General features: G+C 26.3%; 6 protein-coding genes across 9 annotated transcripts in view; 2 read left to right on the plus strand and 4 right to left on the minus strand.

The window, feature by feature from the left end:
* Nucleotides 1-6,210: 6,210 nt before the first annotated feature.
* On the minus strand, nt 6,211-9,127 carry LOC113556043 (26S proteasome non-ATPase regulatory subunit 6). Its single transcript, XM_026960766.1, has 2 exons — nt 8,991-9,127; nt 6,211-7,680 (listed from the first exon to the last, which is right to left on the minus strand). The coding sequence occupies exon 2, from the start codon at nt 7,671-7,673 to the stop codon at nt 6,468-6,470; it is 1,206 nt and encodes a 401-aa protein (XP_026816567.1). The 5' UTR covers nt 7,674-7,680; nt 8,991-9,127; the 3' UTR covers nt 6,211-6,467.
* LOC113556048 (EKC/KEOPS complex subunit bud32) lies at nt 7,792-8,583 on the minus strand. The gene has a single exon (XM_026960771.1). It carries the CDS (start codon nt 8,581-8,583, stop codon nt 7,894-7,896), a length of 690 nt encoding a protein of 229 aa, XP_026816572.1. The 3' UTR covers nt 7,792-7,893.
* Nucleotides 9,128-9,529: 402 nt separating the features above from the next.
* On the plus strand, nt 9,530-15,006 carry LOC113548072 (U3 small nucleolar RNA-associated protein 14 homolog A). Of its 3 annotated transcripts, none has more exons than XM_026948734.1 (8): nt 9,536-9,554; nt 9,686-9,809; nt 9,912-10,110; nt 11,429-11,668; nt 11,741-12,091; nt 12,742-13,847; nt 13,909-14,128; nt 14,800-15,006. In XM_026948734.1, exons 2-8 carry the CDS (start codon nt 9,694-9,696, stop codon nt 14,989-14,991), a joined length of 2,424 nt encoding a protein of 807 aa, XP_026804535.1. In that variant the 5' UTR covers nt 9,536-9,554; nt 9,686-9,693; the 3' UTR covers nt 14,992-15,006. The 3 variants fall into 3 exon arrangements, with proteins under 3 accessions (XP_026804534.1, XP_026804535.1, XP_026804536.1); XM_026948735.1 differs by lacking the exon at nt 9,536-9,554 and adding an exon at nt 9,581-9,599; XM_026948733.1 differs by having other exon boundaries at nt 9,530-9,809.
* A 140-nt stretch (nt 15,007-15,146) lies between these two features.
* Nucleotides 15,147-19,198, minus strand: LOC113548073 (protein phosphatase 1 regulatory subunit 7-like). The gene is made up of 6 exons (XM_026948736.1): nt 18,983-19,198; nt 18,784-18,905; nt 16,799-16,995; nt 16,569-16,731; nt 15,462-15,770; nt 15,147-15,385 (listed from the first exon to the last, which is right to left on the minus strand). Exons 1-6 carry the CDS (start codon nt 19,002-19,004, stop codon nt 15,212-15,214), a joined length of 987 nt encoding a protein of 328 aa, XP_026804537.1. The 5' UTR covers nt 19,005-19,198; the 3' UTR covers nt 15,147-15,211.
* Nucleotides 19,199-20,391: 1,193 nt separating this feature from the next.
* Nucleotides 20,392-26,029, plus strand: part of LOC113551183 (serine-protein kinase ATM) — a 29,712-nt gene continuing 24,074 nt past the window's right edge. For both annotated transcript variants that reach the window (XM_026953270.1, XM_026953279.1), the window contains exons 1-3: nt 20,392-20,663; nt 21,221-21,382; nt 22,356-22,467. In XM_026953270.1, the coding sequence (XP_026809071.1) occupies nt 20,577-20,663; nt 21,221-21,382; nt 22,356-22,467 (361 nt within the window). In that variant the 5' untranslated portion in view covers nt 20,392-20,576. The remainder of the gene's footprint in view (nt 20,664-21,220; nt 21,383-22,355; nt 22,468-26,029) is intronic.
* LOC113551193 (39S ribosomal protein L46, mitochondrial) lies at nt 22,415-23,471 on the minus strand. The gene has a single exon (XM_026953293.1). It carries the CDS (start codon nt 23,297-23,299, stop codon nt 22,496-22,498), a length of 804 nt encoding a protein of 267 aa, XP_026809094.1. The 5' UTR covers nt 23,300-23,471; the 3' UTR covers nt 22,415-22,495.

The raw sequence follows: 26,029 nt of genomic DNA on the forward strand, positions 1-26,029 counted from the left end.
CATAAATATAATAATTATAACTGTGTTGAAATACATTTATTATGCAATGTTAGTTGTATTATTATTTATTTATTATGATTATATATAATTAATTGTTATTACATAATGATAATCAAGTTTTTTGTTTGCTATTTTTTTTATTTATTAATACCTTGTGTATAATTAACACGTATATCCAAACACTTTAACAAAATCTAAAAAAATCAATAAGTATACGAAGTACTTACCTATATATCACTAATGTAACAACCTACAAATGCTTCATTGATTAAATTGTCTACTATTTATAAACGAAAAAAACTATTTTTCACAGTCGGACCAGAGTTCAACAGTTGTTTTATCATAAGTTGTTATTATTATTTCAAATATTATTTTATCGAGTAAAAACTAAAAAGTATAAGAATACTCGACGTACGTCAATAATCAAATAATTGTCTTCTAATAAAATACAATTTCACAATTTTAGTACATCCATAAACACCTATTATTCGAAAGATGAGTAATATCTTTACTACTTTAAAAATGTCAATAATATCTACAAACGTTTTAAAATAATTTTATTTGATGTTTGATCCAGTTTTTGTTTTATACAATTTTAATATTTCAAAAAACTAAAAATGTAATAATTATGACTTTCGCCGTATTATTATATTATATATTAATAATTATTATGTACCTATATGGTTATAATATTATAATGTTTAATTTAATGGTATTTCATCGATACCATCCCACGGCGATTATCTAAACTTCACCTAACTACCCAAGTATAGGTAGAAACAAAATCCATAACTTCTATAGCGTAATGGAATGATAACATTGAGAAAAGGACAGGTGTCCGGGGCCATCATAATATTGTAAGAAAAACATAGTATTAATAGCGAGAAAGAGACAGAAGTTCAACAACATATTTAGAAAAATACAGCATTCACTTTAGGACCCGTCACATGCACAGGTATTTACTATCTCTTTCTAACAGTGTTAGATCTTGGCAACCTATAGCAGCAGGGTGGACGCATGTAAACTCCGCTACAAGTACCTTTTTTTAGTGTAAGCTCCGCCAGGCTAGGTATAACCTGGAGTATGCAAAACTTAAAGATAAAAATAATAATTGCTTGAACAATTCAATGACACGTATATTATTATAATATGTATTATGTTAAATAATCTGAATAATCATAATAAATAATCGCGAATCGTAATATAATCATAATATATATAGGTAGTAGGTATGACATATATGTTATATTAAACTAATATCAATTTTAGCAATTTTGACGTATGTCATCGCGACGGATGTCAACGTATTTAATGTAGGAGGAATGTCAGATGTATTACAGGTAAGACGATAAAACTGGCGGAATTTACAATCACCCCAGCAGAGTATAGCCGGAGACGCGCAGACACATAGTTCATGTAACTATAATAATATGTCTACGCCTTATGGAAAAATCACTCATGTTAACTGATTTTTAATTTAATTACGTAAAAAGGTAGAACTATGTAAACTGCACCCCGTTTAATGGCGGTATATGAAGTATTATAATTTATAAGACTTAAAAATAAATGTACAACGAAAACTGCGATTAAAGTTGGTTAATCCGTGTGGACAATTTAAGTTCACATTCTATTACTACATTACGCAATCAATGCCACTAATATTTGAGGTCACTTGTTCATAAAATGTACATATAAACGCATGAGGTTCAAGCCCTCCCCCCCCCCCGAAAAAAATCTTGGCTACGGCACTGTTTTTAGTATTATTATTTATTACCTATACTGTATCGTGTGTTGAATTTGATGCACTCAAAGCTGCTAACATAGAAAACAATCAAAATAATCATAGTTATTATTGAATGTAAATCACTCATTATACTGATCAGCAAAAAAAAAAATAATAAACAGCCTTGATTTTGATAGCGAATTTAGACTTCGCTGTTTGTGTATGTTTTGAATAAATGTTGTAAATAATAACTTCAGTAATACCCAAGTGATGAGACTTAATTTTAAAATTCTATAATAACTGTTCTTTTCTGTATTATTATTTTTTTTCCTTGTATTTTGTATTATTTTATGTACTCTCTTTTCCCGAATGGCTGATAATCAATCAAATGATAAATAATTGAAAATATGTTGTTATTGCTATTGTCAACCGCATAGTGTTGAAATATAAAATATTCGTCGTGTATCTAAAAACTGTCAAAGTACAGTTGATTTTCAGTATTGTTTCAAAAAGCACACATCGAAGAATTATTATTATTATTATTATTATTATTATTATTATTATTCAGAGAATGAACTCGCTTTTCTGGACGTTAATCTTTCATTAATATTTTACGCGTATTCGAAATAAATCATGCAAGACAATAATGATATTACGATCGATTGCAAAATCACATCGGCCTCGATGGAAACCATTATGAAAAATTCACAAAACGCTCAGACAACGAAGATTTCGAAAAACTCGGAATTCTCGGGTTTAATCGCTAAACCGTACTTTAGATCGATGCCGAACATAAAAATAATAACGTCGAGTGGCGATGGCGATTCCGATGAACCGCGATAGGATTCTGACGCGCCACTCATCGAATATCGCCCATCGCCAATCCTGCTGGCCAATTACGCAGGACCGCAGATGAGGCGAATGATCGCGATCGTAAACGCTGCTGTGATGGCGCCAACCATAGAAGCTAAGTCGCCGGCTCCCTCGTCGTCGTTGCGCCAACGTTCCGATGACGATACGCATAACGAAGGCCCGTCGGATGTGGTGAGTCCCGTTGAAGTCACCGATCCGCCAGCGATGCGATCTGTTTCCTTGCCGAATATTTCGATAAGCTTGACGGTTATCGAAATATGAATGCGAATTTCGGCCGACGATTCGTATAACGCGGCATCAATAATTGTCAAAAATAAACGCGCATCTTTTTAGAAGCGGACAAAAAGGTATTTCCGATGTTTGATTTGCTGCTGCGCTTAATAAATATACGGCGCAACATAGAATGTTATATTTGTATTTATTTTAATATATAGCTTATAGCTATTCGGTGTACTATATGTTTGACGTGAATAAAGATTTTTGTTAAGATATTTGATTGTTTATTACTTTATAATTTTTTTTTTATACCTAACTGGTTTAAAACTTAAACTAAAACTAACCCGCAGGTGATTTATGACGGCATGGTAAAGCTCTCGGGCTCTCAGTGTAGCACATATTTATAGAATGACCCTAGCCATAAGAAATTACATATCAAGACACGAGTGAAAGTAATACATAAATACATATAAATTATGATTAAAAAACAAGTTTGTGGGTTTCTTAGAAAAAGTAATAGTTAAAAATGTATTAATATTTATAAGGAATGGCCGTTTTGTAAGCACCAGTTGTTATAGCTTATTAAATCACTCTGGAGATCTTCGGTATCAGACAGAAAAATGTTCACATCGTCTACGAAAAATAAGATATTAGAGTTGTTAAAGAAAAAAATGATATCATTAATAAAATAAATAAAACAAAAAAGGAGACGGGTGATCTATATATGTATCTAACCCGTATAATATTAGCATAAATGCTAATATTTCCTTGCTATGTTACATTGTTATAATGTTATATTTTATATTCTTACGTCAGCAATATTATTTATTAAACACAGTAAAAACTGTAAACATATAGATTGTATATAAATTATTATTAAATAAAAAACATCATTATGGTTTCGGCTACCATCACGGGTGCACGTGTATGTTATTATCGTAAACGTACATTTTCATCGGATTGCCGAGACTACTGTAAAATACCATATCTCCTCAACATAGGAAAAAAATCAAATCTGTCATCTCATCTAATCGTTTTGCTGTTTTGTCAATGACAGGTGGTAAGACTGAATCTGACGTTTTTCCGTCCAATATAGTTGAGTATGAACAACTACCTACCTCCATTCAAGAACGTACCCAAGTCTCCATTCGCGTGCCTACGATCTATTTAAAGGACGACAGCAATTTTTTAGAATTCCAAAAAAAAAAAAATATAGCTGAGAGTAGGTATTAATAATTGTCGTGTAAGTCCACACGTAACTTACATGTTACATACATATTATACAAAATTATTTAATTGCATTATGAAAATTAAATTAAATTGTGTTTGTCAAATAAATAAATATATTTTAAGAATTAAAACAACCTTTTCAAGTTGAAAAAAAATCCATTTCTCGTAAACTTTGACTTATAGACTAAACCTATGTTATTTTCGTAGTTTTAAATGAATGCGTTAATTAATTATGTTTTAATGCGGTGTTAATGCACAATAATGTGAACATCTCTAGAGTTGAAACTAGAATTTTGGAACAATCCATGGGCTATAGCATTCTTATTAGATACTCTTTAATAGCTTACATATTATATTTTATTATTTTGAGCAAAATTCATAAATAAAAATTATTTACTTATTTAATAATTGTAAAAATTAATCACTTATAAACTTTAGTCAACAGAAATATTTTAACTTTATTAATACTTTTAGTAAATGGAAGCACATAATATGTAATTAAAAACGGTGTACCACAAAGTAGAGTTTTGGGCTCAGGCACAATTTGAGTTTTAAATTTGGGGAGTATATTATAATTTGCATGTATGTACTGTGTGTATGTTCCCTGAGATAATATATAAAGGTGGACGGGGATATATACAAACCATTGGGGAGGGGGGCTAAGATTGATTTTGAGGGGTTTTTTTGGGACCTATTCTATTTATAATATTAATATATATTAACGAAATTTGTAATACCTATTAATTTTGATAGGTCGATTGTTACTTATGCTGACGACACTAATTTGTCTTCTATTCTCTCATAAATCATAAGATGGGGTATATGCATAGGCGTGCGCACGGAGGGTTCCGGGTGTGCCCGGGCACCCCCCGACATGTAATTGGGGCCCTAAAATTTAAGTCCTATAGTTACTAGAATGAAAATGATATTTTTTCTAAAATATGTTGTAAAAAATTATGTTTTGAGATAAAAAAAATAATACAACTTAAAATATTTTAAATTTGCATGATAAAACTTATTATGATTATAACAGCTAGATGTTATTGACTACAAGAGTAAAAATAATAAATAAAATATATTGCAATTATCTTAAAAATAGATTTTAGATCCAACTATCTAATGAAATATTATACATATAACTCGGTACTAGTAATATTACTGATTAACATGTGATATAATTTAAGTAATATTTATTCAGGCATTATAATTTATTAAAATATGTACATGTCTTGTTAAGATAGAGCCTAAATTCAGAAAAGGGCCGACAAAAATTGTAGGCACCCCCGAAATTCAGATCTGCGCACGTCTATGGGTATATGAGAAAGCCTGCAGAGGTTTCAATTTGATTATAAAAAGTTTAATTGATAGAAATCTATCTTTAAATGTTGATAAAACTGTGTTTATTCCGTTCTCTATTAATAAAACAGATTTAAACTATAACACTTTAGCAATTCATGGCTGCGTCAATAATAAAATTTGTAACCTAAAAAACTGCAAAATAATTCAAATAATTGAAAAAATTCGGTACTTGGGTGTTATAATTGATTATAACTTAAGATAAAATATTCATATTAACAAAACTTATCAGGGAAGCTACGTTTCATTATTTATAAAATGATCACTCAAAAACATAGGTAGTACAAAAGCAAACAATGAAAATAGTTTACTTTGTAGTTTTACACTATATCAATCCAATTTTCAATATGGTCTACTGGTGTGGTGTCAGCCTCCGAGATAACATATTAAATGTACTAATGGTTAATCACAATAATATAGTTAGGATTTGTTAAAATAAATTCACTCTACAGGGATTTGGTGTATTGCCAATAAGGTTTTTATATAAAAAAAATTGCTATTATATAACTACCTAAAAAGTTGAGAAATTTGTAGTTTTGAATTTTAAAACTAATTTATATTTATATTATGTTCTTATTTATTATAGTTAACAGTAATCATGGCCTATTAACCTTATCTCCAACACAAGCTGCATAAAAAGGTAGATTAATCAAATCTTTACAGATTTGATGTTGATGTATAATGTATATTTTGTTTTTGATTTCTAATAATAAAGAAAAAGGGAATAAAACAAATCAATATAAGTGAAGAATTATTTTCTTAACAATTCTCATTGTAAACAAGCATTTAAGCCAATAAACTTTTAGTATGAGTATGCTATATGAATATATTTAAGAAAACTTTTATAACCAAAAATAGATTTCAATAGATACATTGTTTAAATGTTAATTTATAAGGAGATAGTCTATTAATATTTTTAAATGAATGTGAAAATACAAAAATTAAAATTAGATAAATTAGAATTTAAGTAATTATACACACATTAATCTATGTATATATACACAATGCATTAACTCATAATTTATTTTTTAACACAATCTAAAAAAAAAAAATTCACAATGTTTAGTTTTTAGAAATCCATAACTCTAGCCAACTTTTTTAACCTGTTTAACAATATATCGCCTTTTTTCACAGTAGTCTGATATAAAATACCACGTTCCAACCTAGATTCTGGCGCTCCTAATTGTAAGCTACACTTGGATGAACTACTAGTCACCACAGCTCCAGCAACATGATCGATTTTGCAAGTTAAACGTCCAGCAGCTGCAAATCTGGCAACTTCTTTCTCCACAAATGCTTTAGTCACACCAAACGATTCAGCCATGTAGTCCAAACTCAATGATCTATATGCTTGTAATATTTGTTTATATGCCAATAGTCTCATCTCTTGGACATAATACTTATAGTGAGGGTGTAATAATGGATCTTGTTTCATGTTCTTTTCAATGCGTGCTAAATAGACTAAGAACTTAGAGTATTGACCTTCATACAATGACACAAAGTAATCTTTGAGTTCTTTAGAATCCGAGTTTAAAGCCTGAGCCATAACACCATGATGCATGAGTGTTTTCTTTAGCTCGTATCTTGGGAAAGCTATCATCGATGAGTATACAGTGTATTTGATGATAGTGCTGAAATCAGCAAGTTCATACGATTCAAATGTGGGTACAACATCTACAAACAGCTTGGCTGCTCGGTTGAAATCTCGTATCGCCAAACTCCAAATACCGTCATATGCTTTAAGTTTATTTCTGGCACTCCAATCTCCACCAGATCCTCCTTCAATTAACTCTGTAGCTTTATCTATAGCTTTTTTCATTGCTGGAATATCGCATCCGTGAAAGTATGCAACTCTAAATAGAGCAAACACAGTATCAATTTGCTGAGATTTAGGTACATTTTTCTCTTCTAATTTAGACTCAGCCAATTTTGTTGCTTCTTCACGGTCACCAATGGAACATAAATAAAGTAACTTTGCTTGCCATATACCAGACACTGGATCATCATCATCAACCATGGTGGGATTTTTTTCTTGTTCAAGTTCTGCCATGCGCTTAGCATTATTGGCAGCCATTTTATCATAAAGGGTTTGGTCAAACTTCCATGATAAATCTGTGCATACTTCTTTGTAGTACGGAGCCATATTGTTTTGGACTATACCGGCTAACAAAGATGAAATTAGATCTGGGTCATCTTTATGCTGAGGAAGAGTCAAGCAAAATTTTATCTGCGCCAATTTCAGATATGCTGGTGTAACTCCTTCAGCTATGTCCATATTGGATCTGTAAAAAATAATACATTCTTTATAGGTATAAAATGAATAATTTAAATAATAAAATAAATGTACACTCATATTATAGAGAAACTACTATGGATTATCATTATAAACAAATATATTAAATTAGGATAGGATATTATAATCATATTAAAATCAGAACAATAAGTACGATAAAATAATTTTTATTTTAGGTATAAAATACACAAAAAAAAAAAAACTATCCAATCATTAGTCGTTTGCGACCTCTACCTCGAACATTTTGAAATTGATTGAGAACAACTTGAACATCTAACTCATAAGCAATTTTATAACCATCAATAATAACTGCAAATAAGTCTGTAAAGTATGAATGTGTACTGACAAATGCTCTTTCTAAAACATATAAATCCACAGCCTTGTCTTCAACACTTGGATTAAAATGGCTAAGGCCAAAATCAATCAACACCAATGTATCATCATCTTTTTTTATGATGTTAGAAGTTGTTAGATCGCCATGAAATACTCCAAGAGAATGCATTTTTCCTATAATAGCTCCAATATTCATGAGTACTTTTTTCAAGTTGCCATTGTCATCTAGTTTGTTATCTTTCATATTAGTTAGATATTCATTAACCGTTTGACCACTTATATATTCCATTATTATTTTGTAGCCATTTAAATCCAAAGAATATATAACAGGAGTGGCAATACCACCCAGTTTACATTTTAAAATAGCTTTAACTTCAGCTTTAGTGCGTTCTTTTCGTATATTTAAATCCAATAAGTTGTTTCTATATTGTCTTGAAAATCGTTCTTTAATAATAGCCTTTCGATCTGAGTACATTGTAGTGAATATTTTTGATTCTGCTCCTTGTTTATATATTTCCATGATTGGGATGAGATAGGTATGTGAATTACAATCTGTCATTAAATATAAATTACAGTAAATAACACATTTGATAAGATACAATTTTAAAATTGAATTACAACTATGATGGTTAAATTATACTTGAGATTAAATAAGTAAAGTTATAAAATACATATATAACATTAAATATTCAACAAAATCTAAAAATAATAACATTATTTAAAATTTTTAATTTTCATTGTACAAGATTATAATACATCATACCTTGTAATAGTTAATTAATAAAATACCCTGAAGAAAAAAGATTTCTGGATACCTAATATAAATTAGATGAATTAAAAAATCAAACCAAAAGCTCGTATTATATAATTTGTAAATTATTGTAATATATTTGGCAAATATATTTCCTTAACGACATAAGCCTAACTTAAAATTACAAATAATCATAAAATATAAAAAAAACTTACCAATTATTAACAAGATCAATTTAAGAGAAATATACTAAGAACAGTTTGATCAAAAACTTATTTCTTTCAGCTTTTAGTTATAAACTGACAGATACGAATAACTTAAATGAATTTAGTTTTGTTTACTTTTTGCTTTGTCATTTATCATAAAAATCTAAACCTAAAATAACCTAAAATATTTTATTTGCGTATAATTATGGTATCTACTCAAACCATGGTTACTTATACTGGTATACAATTTAATGAAAAATATAAAATAATAACATTTAATAAAATCTTTTTTAAAATATTTATTATAATACAATATCGAATAACAATAAATAAACAATAGTTTGAAAGATCGATAATTGTTTACTCTTTAATAGAATATAAACAAAATTCATATTATATTTCGTAATTTGTATTAATATAATATGCTATGCTTAATCTCTACTATCCGCCAATCAAAACGTGGCAATAATTAATAACGTTATCTATATTCTGTGATTAGACCACGATAGACCAGTAGTTAATAGATTACACTATCAGAGTAACTACAGAGGATCATCACACGTGCCTTACGATGTACGGAAAAACTTAAAATATCATCTCTTTTATTTAAAAAATAAAGTAATCTGACCGTGGTAGTTTTACAAAAAGTTTCAATTCTAACTATAATTTTATTTTTGAAAATAAAATATTTAAATTTTCGTTAGGTTTCAATATGGTTAGTTCACTATCCAAAAACGAAGATGCTTTCAATGATGAAGATATGGATGATGTTTCATACGAGAAACATAGACAATTATTACAAACAATTACATCTAAAACCAAACGAAAGTATGTTATTTACCTAAATAATTGTTTGCGATTTATAAATGAAAACTAAGGACAATTTATCTTGTCAACTATTATACAACTAATGTACAATTTTAATTTAAGAATCCAGCCATCCACTCGCAATGAACCAAGTTTACAAGTTTCTGAATTTCATTTGTCAAGTGGACAACAAACAACAAACGTTGATGATTTAACAGATGCATTGAAAAAAAAAGCACCAAAAATAAGGCAAAAAATTCAAGTAGCTAAATCAACAAAAAAGCTATTGCAGAAACCATTGGATAAAGTTCATGCTGAAAAAGTAATCTTTTTAAAAAATTACCATTTATCAATATTAATATTATCTTATATATATATTTAATATTATTGAGTTTGTTACCCTCTTTAATAATGTTTAACTTTAATGTATTAGAGTAAATCTACTAATTAAAAGCCTTAACAGCCAAAACTTATCAATTTTTATCTCTATTTATGCCATATTACCATGAATTAATTAATAAAATTGTGTATTATAATATTCCGATACAATTTTCATATATGTATTACTACTTAGAGGAGATATGGCATACAGTGATGGGATGAGACTAGTGACAAAGCTTATAAATTTATGAACCCAGTTATAATGCTATTTATAATATGTGACATTTTCTCCTAAAATCCCTCCTTCAAACCCAGTTTTACTAAATCTTAGACGGTTATGATGACAACACAACTTAAGTGTTAGTATAACAAGATATATTTCTTAATTCAATATATCAACTGTTATTTAATAATAGCTAGTGCATTTTTCTTATGAAAAGTCCCAATTATCTAATCTGACAAGCTCTGATCTTATGGTTTAATAAGCATTTAAATAAAATATACTTAAAAATGTCTATATTTTCATTTACTGTAAACCAAACTTCAATATAAGTCTAATTATAAATTAAACAGTGTTAATTTAAACAGAATAAAAACTAACTAGTTTTAGACTTTGATTTTAAGGAAATTGCAAACTGTTGGTTATTTCAACTAAAAAGTACCAATCTTTTGTCTATCATTCCAATGGACCTAGCCATATGATAATATTCTTAAAAACTTATTTAAATTTATTATTATGTTTACTTGAGATATGTAATGGCAACTTTCAAAATTGAAATTAAAAATCTTAATATGTGGTCTGATCATTCTTAAATAATCATTAAAATATTTAAATCAGTTTGCAGGAGTCTAATCATATTATTAGGTCCATCAGTTGGATTGACATAAAGTACATAATATAAATGAACATCCATATATTGTTTATTGTTCGATCTAATATGCTACCTCGTGGAGGTGATTTATAAGTGTGTGTGCAAAAACACCAATATTTCTCATACATTATAATTATACACTAATGATCACTTATTAATTTACAAGACTCACTTACATATACAATAGAAGAATGCTAAACTATTTAAAAACTGTCTGTTTGCAATCCTATTAAAATATAGTTTAAATGAAACATAATAGACAATAGTATTGTCAATAATACAATAAAATTATCAAATACAACACTTTTAATATTAATAATATTTTTAATTTAATTAAGTGATTGAAAGATGAAATCAAAATATAAACTATTAATGTTCTTATTACAGATAAAAAGAGCGGTTGCTTATGACAATTTTAAAAAGCACATTAGTAGATGGTCTGCTATTGTTGAAAAAAATAAGTCTGCTGATCAGTTAAGATTTCCTTTAAGGAGTAGTGAAGTTGAAGTTTTTGATAATCGTATGGTTGATTTTAGTCGAGGATTATCTAACCCTACAGATTTACAAAAGAAAATCTCTGCTGTATTACAGTCTAGTGAAATTGTTCAACAAAAGCAAAAAGATTTAGTAATAATTTTATTTAAATTTCAAAACAGTAATTATTATTAATTAGCTAAATATATTTGTTTTAATTTTTAGAAAATGTCTTGGATAGAAAAAGAAAAAGAAAAATATCCATTAACACTAAAAGAGTTATTAGAAAAACGTAAAAGTATGGCTAGTTTCCGAGCTAAAGAATCATATAGACATGCTAAAGCTCATAGACAAAATAAAATTAAAAGCAAAAAATATCATAGATTATTAAGAAAGGAAAAGACAAAAGAGCAAATCAAAGAATTTGAAAAATTACAAGACACAGATCCGGTAGCAGCATTAGAAAAACTTAATGTTATTGAAAAGACAAGAGCTGAAGAGCGTGCTAGCTTAAGACATAAGTCTACTGGACAGTGGGCGCGAAATCATGTTGTACGAGCAAAATATGATAAAGATGTAAGTAATACATTTAGAAATTGAATCTAAAAAATATTAGAAGTAGTACTTAACAAAGATTAAAGTTTAATAAGAATTTTTTTTATAATTATTAACTATAAAAAAATTTAAATTGATGGTTTTTATTATATTTATAATCTGTATCATGTTAGAGTAATTTAAATGTGAACAATTTTCATCCACATTTCTTGTTAAATTTATTTAACATTTTTATCTTTTATTTAAAGTTTTCACTTTTGACAACAAGCTGTGGCCAAAAATGTGTTTTACTACATTAATCTTAGAAAATTAGGCAGTTGTTGAAATAATAAAGTGATGCTCTACAGATGTTAGTTACATCTCCCTGCCGCCATACTCAAAACCTTACCTGTCACTTGAGGTTAGTTTTATATGAGGCAGTCCATTGAAAAATGTCATTTATACTATTAAAAAAAATAGTCATTTTTTATAAAAATGTAAAGTTAAACTTCCAAGCAATGAAAGATTGCTTAAAAACACAACTACTGTTTTATTAGGTGCTTCATTTTTTTATTAGTTTATAATATTTTATGACGTAAAATATGAATGTTATATGGATTTTGAATTTGGATTAATATTTAATTATATAGTCATAATTCAATTAATTGTCATTATTTTGTGTTTTTTTACAGAGCCGAATAGCTTTAGCAGAACAATTAAGAAAAAGTAAAGAGTTAACTCAGAAAGTACAACCATCATTGAATGATATAAATGATTCTGATAGTTCTGATGAGGAACAAATTGAAATACCTGAACAAGTAATTGATCCTGATAATCCTTGGCTTGCCGAACGAAAAGAATTCAAAGATTTTATGACTGGTTATAATAATTTTGTTCAAAATAATTGTGAAGTAAAAGAAGCTAATGATCAACATAAAAACAATAAATTAAATTTAAATAGTGAAACTAAAGACATAAATGATCAACATAAAAACAATAACTCGGATGTGAAAAATAGTAAAACTAAAGATAAAATTAAAAAAGAAAAGAAAAATAAGGTTAAAAATATTACAGTTCAAGATCTCTCTACTTTTGATGAAGAGGAGAGTCATGTTGAAGTTTTAAAAATTGTTACACCTAAAAAAAAAAAAGTTCATTTCTCTAATGATACAATTGAGTCAGAAAGTAAAAATAAAGAAATTGATACAAATATTAAAAGCAACTCTATGGCACAAAACAATAAGAAAAATAATAACATTGATGTAATTAATACAGTTGCTGGAACATGGTTTGTATCATCAGATAATATTAATGATAACTTAAACAAAAAAAAAGTACACAGAGATGTTGAAAATGCGTTTAAGACTGTTGAAATTGAATTAAAAAATAAAATTAATGAGAAATTGCTTAAGCTCAACAAAGTAACAGTTAAACAACCTGCAAAGACAAATGTTGTTAAACGACAGAATGAAGAAGTAAAAAGTGATTACTTAAAAATGAATAATAAACGTATAAGGGCTGGATTTAATGAACCTTTGTATGAAGATAATAAAACATTAGATACTAATAATACAAGCAATATTGAAAGCAACCCAGGACCTACTATTAAAATTGTTGAAAACCCCAAAAAGCAAGTACAAAATATTGATCCTACAGAGTTTTTACAAGTGACTCAGACAAATTTAGAAACCGAAGAAATGACTCAAGTAGAAGACCAAATAGATGATAATGAAGAAAACGATCAAGAAAAGTTAATTGCAGAAGCTTTTGCTGATGATGATATTATTAATGAATTCAAGTATTAATTATTCACTCTTAATTATATGAACATGCCTTTTATATAATGGTTTTATATTTAGGGAGGAAAAGAAAAAGTTAGAAGAGCAGTCCAAGCCAAAAACAGAAATAGGACTTCCTGGTTGGGGCAGTTGGGCTGGCCCAAATATCAGAAAACGAACATTTAAGAAAAGATCTAACATGGGGATGTTTAGAACACCCGCTAAACCTCCACGTAAAGATTTCAACCGAGAAAAAGTTATTATTCATGAGAATGCTGATGATTCTATTAGATCACATTTAGTAAGATTTATTTTTTTAATAATTTTATCAAATAACTACTAGCGGGAATTAAATTTATAATTACCTTACCATTGATTGCATCACTTTGATGGATGTACTAGATTTGAATTCAGTACAAAATGTTGCATAAGAAAAAATCTGAGTGGAGACTGTCATCTATATTACCATGAATATTTTATATATATATATATAGTGATTGTTTTTTAAAATAATAGATTAAACTAATTTATGCCAAAAACAAATCACATTTATTATATTAAATATAACTGAAAATTATTAACTTAAAATATCCAATTTTATTAAAATTTGAACATATAAACATTGTTAAATCATATTTATAAAGTCTATAATTTTCTGTAAGAACCACTTATGAGAAATTGTATTTCATTTTCAAGCTTAAACTATTTGAAATGAAATTAATAATTATTAATTATCATTAATTTTCAATTATAAAATAATTTGTGAATTTTCTTGATTTTGACAAAAATAATATATTTGATCTTTCATTACATTTTTAGGATTTTTTTTTTTTATTATTATTTCTATTATAAAATTGTATGAGAAACCTTAAATATGAAACAAAAATAAAAAGTTATAAGTCCTTTTATGAATTATCATTGTTATTACTTATTAGTTATTGTAAAATATATATATATAATTTTTTTTTTTAGGTTTCTGAATTGCCATATCCATTTAAAGGTATTGAAGAATATGAAGAAACAATCAAGGTACCTGTAGGACGAACATGGGTACCTGAAACAGTTTTCCAAAAACTTACTGCTCCCCCAGTTGTTACACAAATGGGTCAAATTATTAATCCAATTGATGAAAATTCTGTTGTAAAAATTAAATTAAATGATTAATATTTATTTTGAAAATCGTATTTTTATTTAATATAATAATATAATATAGTAATGTTTCAATTCACAATTATCATATGTATATATATTTAATTGAGAACTTTTAATTACACTATACAAATTAATTATTAATACTAAGAAAAAACTATAATATTAATAACATTGTATAATGCTATTAGTAAGTTACTTAATTTAAATAAGCTTTTTAGTCAATTTAAATAATTTATCGAGCCAAAGTAGCATCAATTTGAGTAATCCATGGCATTATTAATTTAATTTTTCTTCTATATGCAGTGTCCTTGCTTAATGGATTATGTTCCAAGTATATAGTTTCTAGTTTCTTCAAATGTTCCAAAATTTGAACACTATTCCAATCAGTTATTTGGTTGTCATTAATCTAAAGAATAATCAATATTTACATTTCATTTATAATAACTATAAGTGTTGTATTTTTTAAAATTTATTATTCTTACCCAAAATTCTTTTAATTTTTGTAAATGTGTTATATTTTCAATTTTAGAAATTTTATTCATAGACAAATCTAGAGTTCCAAGATTAATATTATCATTGAGATTTTCAATAACAGTGATTCCATTTTCTGATATATACAATTCATCCAACTTTATCAACTTATTAAGATTTTCAATTTTGGTTAAACTGTTATTTTGTAAGCTCAATATTTTTAAGTTGACCAATATATCTAAATTTTGTATTTTATCAATTTTATTTTTTCCAAGGTATAATTCTGTAAGACCAGTGAGACATTCAATATTTTCAATTGTCTGTAAATAATATAAATTTAAAATAATAAAAACAATAATTATTAAATCAACATGACGCCAAACAAAATGGTAAAATATAAAGTACAACTAGTAACCAGAATTCGCGGTAGAAAGTACCTTAATAAATCAAAATTATTTCTCAAAAATAGTGAATTTTTCCCTCAAATTAAAAAATAAAATCTTTGAAAACTTCTATTTGTTTTCACTTCTATTAAAAAATACTAGGTATTTGTTTTTCTCATACTACTAAAACAAATTAGTAGCAATGTGTCACAATACAATCAAAATATTAACATAAAAAAAAAAAATTTAAATGCATTAAATCCTGAATTTTCTTTGTAACATAAATTAAAGCATTTAATATAAAAAATTTAAAGTTAGACAACTGTTTAACCCAGCGTAGGTCACGCGGATTACTATTGTAATCCATGATAAAATTAATTTTTTTTTCGTATTTTGAAAACCTATATAATTATTTCATCTTTTCAGTACCATCAAATGACATATTGCTTAATATAATTAGTTTGTTTTCGAATAAGGGTCGCCAAAAACCAAAAAAAAATGAATTACAATTGTAATCCACGCGACTACCGACGTCCTATTAAGATACACGACTTACGCAGGGTTAAACATATGTTTTTTAACATAATTGTTCAAAAATAATGTTTATTAAAAATAATATTGTGATTTAACTACAGTATAAAGATAAATAAAAAGTACAAAGCATATGAAGCAAATTAAATGATTATTATAAGCAACATTTTAAACAAATTATTGTTTTGAAATTCATTAACATACCTTAATCTTATTATCTCCCAATTCCAACATCTGTAGATTTAATAAATGATTAACATTTTTAATTTTAGTTATTCGATTACTGGATAAATACAATTTTTCTAAATTGATCAACTGTTCAAGACCTTCAATTTCTTTTATACGATTGAATGACAAATCAAGCACTCTAAAATTATAAGATATAAATTTATATTAAAATTAGGTATACACAACCCATAATTAAATCATTTTACTTCAAGTTAACAAGACTAGACAGATTTTCAATTTTAGTTATTTGATTATCATACAAATCAAGTTCACTAAGAGAAACAAGCATTTCAATGTTTTCAATTTTTTTTATGTGATTCCAACGAAGACATAAAGAACGAAGACTTAGCATGTTTTCAAAATTTTCAATTTTATCCAGTCTTTGATGATTTAAATCTAACTCCTAAAAAAAGAAGACATAATCTAAGCAATGAGTTGAAAATTTTAGTATACATTTTATAAAACAAGCTGTAAAATAATTAAATACAGAATTAAAAAGATAAAAAAATAAATAGTACTCATAACACTAAGAAAATTATTATTAAACATGGAGTAGTAAAAATATTTATTTTATTTTCAAGACATACCAATGATAACAATAAAAAAATGGAATTAGTTTTTGAAATAATGAGTATCTTAAGTTAAAACAATCATACAGTATACTAATATAAATTTTTATTATAATGAAAGGTTTATTATTAATTTATTAGATTTACAAACACACTATACCTACATGTGTTAACTCAGTGCTACAAACATACATCATAACAAATTCATATTAAGAAGGATCTATTATTTATTATTAGTTTTAATATAAGGATGATTGAATCATTATACATTTTAGAAGTAGATTAGACAGAGATGTAAAATCCTATGATATAGATCATACTAGTGCTGTGGTCGGCAACCTTTTTGGACTCTCGGGCCATATTCACAAACTAAAGAGTACAAGGGCCAGAAAAAAATAAGAATTTTACATTCTTAAATTGTTTAATATGAAAAAAAAATAATGTCTAGATAATGAAATGTATAAAAAAAAATTTGTCGTTCTAGAATATGAAGAGGACTGCCGGTTGATGACCACTGTACTAGTGACATAACTAAACACTTTAGGGATAATCTTGTCAAAAAAAAATTAAGAGCTCTTCTAGAAATGTAAATAATTATATATGGTTCAAATATATGTAGAAACATAACTAGTCAATAATGACACAAAAACCAACACTGCAACCTATTTAAAAAAAAATCTGTAAGTTTCTTGTCAATCTAATTTTAATTTTATGATTATCAACTATAATTCAACTTATTATTATTATTATTAAATATTATATTGTCACTAAATGAAAAACAAAATATATAATCAAATATTATGCACAAAAATATATATATTTTTATAAAAATTTCAATAAATGCAAAAATTAGAATTTTTTTTATAAAAATATGCACATTCAATAAAATCTGAGACTAAATTATAAGAATTATAATTTTAAGGTCACTTATAAATTTAAATTAAATATCAATAAAAGTTTACCAGATCCCTAGATCAGTGGTTGGCAACCGGCGGCCCGCATCCGGCCAGAGCGTCTATTGTACACAGCCTGCTTTAAATTTTACGACAACAAAGTTTAATTGAATATTAAATTGTTTTATTTTTGTCTGGCCCGCAAAATATTATTAATTTATGAAGGTGATCTGGGAATTCAAAAAGGTTGACGACCCCTGTCCTAGATAGTAAATTCAACATTTAATAACTGGCTAATTCATTAGAATATTAAAATCAATGCTTTAGGTATATAAAATGGTTTCTTCTGAATGCAAATTTTCTGTTATATGTTTGTAAGACAATGTCAGAACATATGGGCAATGTAGTTTCTTAAATAATAAATTAACAAATCTTTTAGTAATAATTGATAAATATACCGGTGTAGTATTTTCTTAAGATTTATATGAATGCTTTTAATGTTAATTGAATATAAAATTATGATGAGAATATAAGAATTAACTATGACAAATAATAAGTCCTTCTAATTCTAACATAATAATTATACATACAACACTTATGACATAAGATAGTATTTGATTATATTATATAAGTGCAATTCAATAACTAAAATTCTATTTATCAAAAAACACTAAGTACCTATTGAAGTTTTAAATATGAACCAATTTATAATATTTAAAAAATATTTACTTCAGCATTTTCATTTATTTCCACTTGATTTTCTTCATAAATAATATATTTTACTCCATTTTCGTCCACATTTTCAGTACCTTTTTCTTCTATCTTTTTAGTTTCTACATTTCCATTACCTCCTGGTTCAATACATACAAATTAAGAAATCAGCTTTTTACATATCATATCATAAATATATTTTTTAAATAAATCTTACCATCAGTTTCATTTGTATCCATTTTATTTGATTGAAAATAAATAACTAACAAATAATATAATCCTTTTTCAACAACAAGATTATTTTTACACCAATATTAAGATTGTTCAATGATCAATTAAAACCCACAGATCTATACGCATTTATTTAATTATAAATTTTAAAATTCAAGTTATATGGGTTCTAATCAGTAAAAAGTAATATTTACGATCATAGAAAAATAAATAAGCAATCTAAAGATAAACGAAAATTATATGAATATATGATTATATTTTGATACTAAAATTTATGACAAACCAGTATTCATAAAAAAATTAAAATAGGTATGATCACGATTAATGATATTTTGATATGAATTATGAAAATTAAAGACGATTTTATGCATTCACGGTTTAAAATAATTCTTGTTTTACCATAATTCGTAGTTGATTATAGAATAGACTAATCTATAATCAATGGTTATAGTAAACAAATACAATATTAATGTGTTCTAGTATGGTAAACATGATCAAAATTTAGCTGACATTATACTGATATGTAGTTATTTGTGATACCAATAAAAAGTAAATATTAATAAGTAAAAAAGTGTTACATATATTTTACCCTTATGGCTATATTTACTTATATCTTAAATTCTTAAACCATGGTACCTATTATGATTTATGATTTTACACAGCAGGTGTATTTTTCCAGGAAACCTTTTTATTATTGTTAAAGAAAATTATATATAATATATATAATTATAATCCATACAAAAGTTTTAAAAGTTTGAATAGTCTGAAGATTTAAGATACTTAAATCGTGGGAATAACTGAACAAGTTTATTGTTTATTAAATAACAGTTGAACAGGAATAGGAACACTCTGCAGTACCACCCGACAAGATTATTTCTAGGAAATCTATAATTTTTTTTTAGTTATAACCAATGTGAATTCTATAGAATCTGTAATAAATTGTAAAATAAAAACCATGATAAAATAAATAAATAAGTTTATTAAATTTGCTTAAGATATTATACCATAATTTATAACATTTGAATCGTACATCAATTATTGATTATACAAATAGAATATTTCTATTTAAAAATTAAAACGTATGCATGTATGCTTTAATTGCTTTATAACAACGTGAGACCTAAACTATAGTAAAACAACGAAACGGACTACAGAAACTCAAGACTCAAATTTCTTATTCTTATTTCGATTTCGAAGTTGGAGCACATGAATTTTGGTTCGTCCAATATAATTTTTTCTTCCCGGATATTTTTCGTCTTGACATAGTTGATATCATAGGAGAAAAACTCTTAGATATTATCAGCTGCGAACTGCGAATAAACTGCCGCCAGAATTAAATTTTGATATCGGCCTGCTAGTATCTTTTTACATTTTCTTCTCGTAAGAAATCTCGATAGTCGATAATTCTTTGACGTTTCTTTTGTTTAAAATTTAAAATGTATTTCTTTTAAAGAATCCGTGTAACTTGAATAATTCAAGTCATCAAACCATGTATCAATTATAAACTATGATGTCGGACATAATTAATAGTAGTAACATTTTCATTTTATTGTCATAATTTAACAAATATCTTCTAAAACATGGATAATAAAAAAAAACGTAATTTCAACAGTGATTTGAATAGTTGTTTACAAAGTTTAGACTCAAATAAAGTAACAGAACGAAAGGTAATGGCTAATAACGTATTATTTTAAAATATAGGTAGTATTATATTAAGTCAAGTCATATAATTTAATGTATGGCTAAGCATAAACAGCCCATGTATAATATAATCGTTGTTGAAAAAAAATTGTAGATTAAATGCTTTGGGTGAATAAGTAGTCTAATGGTAGTTTTTCTCAAGTCTGATAATTGTTCAGATTGCCATTGATACAGCGTATAAAACTCAGAGCTGTATTACCGCTTAGGCATTTTAACGGTCGAAAAAAATAGCTTTTTTTTAGGAGGTAAATTTATTTCAGCCTATAGGCGGCAAAAACCGTAATCCAACCCTGATAAGACTAAAATATTATGTACAATACTGCTGTTACTGCATGATATTTAAATATTGTTGATGCAATGTATATCAACTTTATATTTTAAGGATAAGAAAATAATAGTATATTAAATATATTTGCATTACAATTTACAACAAAATATTTACAACTTGCTATTAACGTATAATTACATAATTTTACTAATTCATTAATACTATTTTAATATTTTATAAAAAATATCTTTATAGATAAAACGACAAGAAATTCAACAGTTATTGGAAAATGATGAAGTCATTGAAGTTTTGAATTATAACAGTAGTCTGCAACAGATTCATCAATCTCAAAGTCTTGATGATAATCTTGTAACATGGAAATGTCTTCTAAATTGTTATCACCGAAGCTTAATACTTGTTAGTAAATTAATCTTTTAAACTATTCATTAACCATAGGCGTGTTTACGATTTCCGGTGGCACCATGAACTAAATAAAATTGTTCAAAGGGGGGCTAAAGCCACTTAGCCCCCTGAGGTCACACCAGGTAGCTCCTACTATGTCAAAGGTCTAAACACGTCTATGTCATTAACATAATCTACCCAAAATATTAGGGGAACTTGAACACTAATTAAAATTTAAAGGAAACAAACCTTTAAGGGGGCTTTGTCTCTCATACTCCTTGTTTACCTCACCATCATCGTTACATTTAATGTAATTATTTATTAATACCATGCACATTTATCGTTAAGGATAAATATTGAACTACCCGCGCTCATGTAAAATTAAATCCTGCATCTTGTATAATTTTGTTTTATAAAGTATTTTTATTTTTTAAAAAAACAACTAAATCAGTAAAATATACTTAATATGTATAAAGTTAATTTAACAAACTCAATTGTTATCAACGTATTACTTATTTATGATGGTAGTTAAATATAAAAAAATATTTGTATACTCTAACAAAATTATTTTTCAAACTAATATATTTTGGACAATTGACCAAAAAATATAAAACCTCTTTCACTATTAATCAAATAAAATGAATTATAGATATAAACCAATTATAACATTGTATGCAAAACAAATTGTTTTTTACTTAACTATTAAGTAATTATACTAGACATTTAATTAAAAATAAGCTACACTTGTTAACTGCATATTTATTTAACAGTTATTAAGAATTATACATTCTTTGATATGGATATTTAATAAGTCCAATAGTTCATCTTGATCCATAGTGGTATATATCTAAAAATTGTTATTAAAAATAACCAAGGTATTCGGGATACTAGCATAAGAATTCAGGGTACTTAACACCCCTGCTATTTACATTAATATAATTGTTAATGAATATTAATATGTATCAATTTTACACTTTTTATTTACCAGGAGGTTGAGAATGAAGACAAAAAGAAGCAAAGATCAGGTTTTAGTTACAAACAACCAAATCTAGAAAACTGTTCTATTTTGCTGAGAAACATCATCAATAAAGCTAACAAAGGTATATGTAAGCAAAAGTTATCTATTAATTATGTGTTTACATTATAATTTGACAAGAATAATTTAACATTTTTCATGTATGGTTGAATAAGTCTCTTATTGAGTTCTGGAACAGTTGACCATTCATAATCTGTCCATATACCTTTTTGTTCTACATTTCCATCCAAAAGTTTTGCTTTGTAAAAAAATATTTTTGCCCCTTCCACATTAGATTGTTCTCGTTTTTGTTTTGGATACTTATACTTATAAAACCCGCATGGAGCATTGCCATAAAAACTAACATTTACATTATTGCCAAAGGATTCTCTTAATATTCTTTCAGCTGTTCCTCTTAATGTTTCTCCATCATTCCACAAACCTTGTGGTAAAATCCATAAGTCATCATGTCCCAATTTTTGTTTAACGATCAATACTAAATTATCATCTAATTTTCTTTTTAATGATTTAGTATCATTGATTGTGTCTGCTTCAGTTGAACGACTAGCAAATTTAAAATTTAAAAGTTCTTCTTTGTTCTTATCTACATAGTCTTGCGCCGATTGATTCGATGCTTGATCAATGTCATCAAAATCAACAACCTTTCCATTTTTCAATTTTTCCATTCTCACTACATCTTTTTCATGTTTAAGCTCGTGATCTGATTTCAAGCTCTTTTCAAATTCAATTTCTTGTAAAAAATTTTGAAAATTTACCTCTGTATCAGTTAATGATTTAGTAATTATTGGTTTTCGTTGTAGACATAAACCAGCCATGATATCCCATTTCACTTGCTTTGTTGAATGCATTCTATTATAGAAGTTTTTAAACATAATTACTTTAAGAAATGTTTTCATTTTTTAATTTCTTCTAAAATAGACACAAGTAGGTAATAAATAATAGTATTAAGTTTATTATAATTAATTATTAAATATTGTCATTTATTATTAATTTAAAAGTTATATTGTTAAGACTATTCGCTATTCAGTCATTTGAATACCTAAGTTGTATTTATGTTCTTCGCCAACTAAAATATTAAAGATAATAAAAAAAATTATAGTGAATATTTTTTATAAAAGAACAGTGATAACACTGATAACTAATAATTGATAAATGATAATATTAACTATGAACCACGCTTATTAACAATAAATTAACCTTAAAATACCTAGTAAAAAAAAAAAAATCTGTGGTGAGGCTATTTAAAAAAATAAGTTGGGATTTTACATTTTAGGAAAAGTTTTAGCTGTAAATTGTAATAATTACAATTAATTAACACGTTCTAGCTACGATTAAAATCATTGGAATATGAATTTAATATTAATTAATCAGTGATTTAAACTTTTAACCCACGTATAAGATATAAATATATAATTGAAAAATGCATCATGTATATTAATGTAAGGAGTGGGTATAGAAAATGATTATAAAAACTTTAAACACATTTGGTGATCATTTTAAGATTTTATAAATATTTGTTTTTTTTAGTTAAACCATAAAAAAAATAACGATTTCGTCAATTACTGGTTTCATATTAATTGCCTGTTTTTAATTAAATTTTAAATACTGAGTAAAACGATGATTATCAGGTAATACATATTAGTTTTACATTGAATTTTATTTTGGTCTTTGGTGTCATCGCTTTTTGAAAAAATAAAAGTGCTTTGATTATCATTTATTATATTTGGGGGAGGGGGTAGCGAATATAATCGATGCTTAATGAGTCAAAAGTAAAATGTTCACCAAGTGTTAAAATTATCTTCTGTATTGACAGTATAATTTTCAAAATATTTTTATCTTTTTTTTTGCATTTATAGCATAAATAAAAAATTTATTTTTAAATTATATTAATTATATTTTTGTTTGGTCAAAAACTAAAAATATTACACACAATTGTCGATTCCTCCAGAGATGTTTAAATATTAAAAAAAATATCAGAGAAACATAGGCATGATATTTTTTACAAATACCTATTTGAAGTTTAAAATTTGTCAAACGCATGAAAACTTGCAAATTTTTGTGTAGTTAAAAATGTATAATGTTAAATTTTTATAGCTAAGGCTTGAAAGTTTAATAAAAGGCTCCTCCTTAATAATTTATATTTAAACCGAGAAATCTAAGAATTGTATTGTATAATCACAATTGTATTCAATTTATAGACATTCTAAATTTAAATTTGGATAATATTATACATTTAAACCATGGCTATCATTCATTATTTTAATATAGTTCGAAAACATTATTTTTAGTACCTAATATAAAAGTTTTACGTATTTCATGAATTTCACCATACACGTCACACGATATAATTTTCAAAATATGTAGATCCATTTTATGCTATTATCTATTTATTTTAGGAATCCTTATATTCATTCTTACATTTATATTACTAACTTCAAATAAACACCAATACCGGCAATACCTTCGGATCTGGAATGTTTGTTTTGTTATTTTAAAACTATTTTGATATCGAATAGGCAACATTTAGTATTATAATATAAAAAATTATTTGAAGTTATACATAAATTAATTAAGAAATTACCTACCTTGCTAAAATTAATGTTAACTGGTTAAAATATTATTTTCTACTAAATACTTAGTATTCATATTTTATATAATTATATTTAATGTATTATTCATTCATTTTAGGGTTACCATGTTTTTAAACCGAATCCAAAGTTCCTTTTCGAGGGGGGGGGGGTAACCTTGTAAATTGTGAACAAATTAACAAACAAATACAATAATTATTGAGTAGAACTACATTAAATAATATGTTAATTTTTTATTTTATTGTTACAACTTACAACGATAATGATGGGTTATTGTCGCTTTTCGTAACATTCCTTGAAAAAATATGATCAAAAATAGAAATTACATATTATATATTTTATGGTCAAATGTAAAATCCTACACTAATAACCTTTTTACCTTTCAAAAAATCTATACTCCAACATTTTTAATTGTGTTCATGATTTTTGAACTGAAAAGCTCAAAAAGTTAAAAATAGTCATAATTAAATACAACTGAACTTAATTATACATAGGTATTAAAGTATTAGACGAAATATGTATTATATGAAAGAGCCTAAATATTATCTAGGCTCTCTTCGTAAATCTATTTTACCACCTTTCACTTTATCTTAAAATGTTGACGAAGTTCATCATGATACGATAAATTTAATGGATATTAAAACGGCTCACCCATTCAAACAAATCACTTTGAACAATTTGTGTTATCAAATGATCAAAATACCGATATTATAGTATTTTCTTGTATAGAAAACTCAAAAATTTTTGTTCTAACAAAAAAATATTATTAGATTATTATTATTTATATATTTTTTTTTATTATTATATTATTTTGTAGGAATCAACAATATTATTTGTAGGAGTCAGCACTATCTTTTATAGGAGATTACCTAAATTTGTAGTAGTTTACCATTCCCCATATGTATAGACTATGGAGTGTAATGAGAAGATTTTTTTTTCCTTTGTAAACCACTACATGGGAGCCGAACTATTTTCACATTGCTTAGCCCCCATGCAGTATCGTTTATTGAATGAATAAGATAAACATACAATATATAA

Source organism: Rhopalosiphum maidis, chromosome 4, assembly GCF_003676215.2.
Source record: "Rhopalosiphum maidis isolate BTI-1 chromosome 4, ASM367621v3, whole genome shotgun sequence".
Classification (NCBI taxonomy): domain Eukaryota; kingdom Metazoa; phylum Arthropoda; class Insecta; order Hemiptera; family Aphididae; genus Rhopalosiphum; species Rhopalosiphum maidis.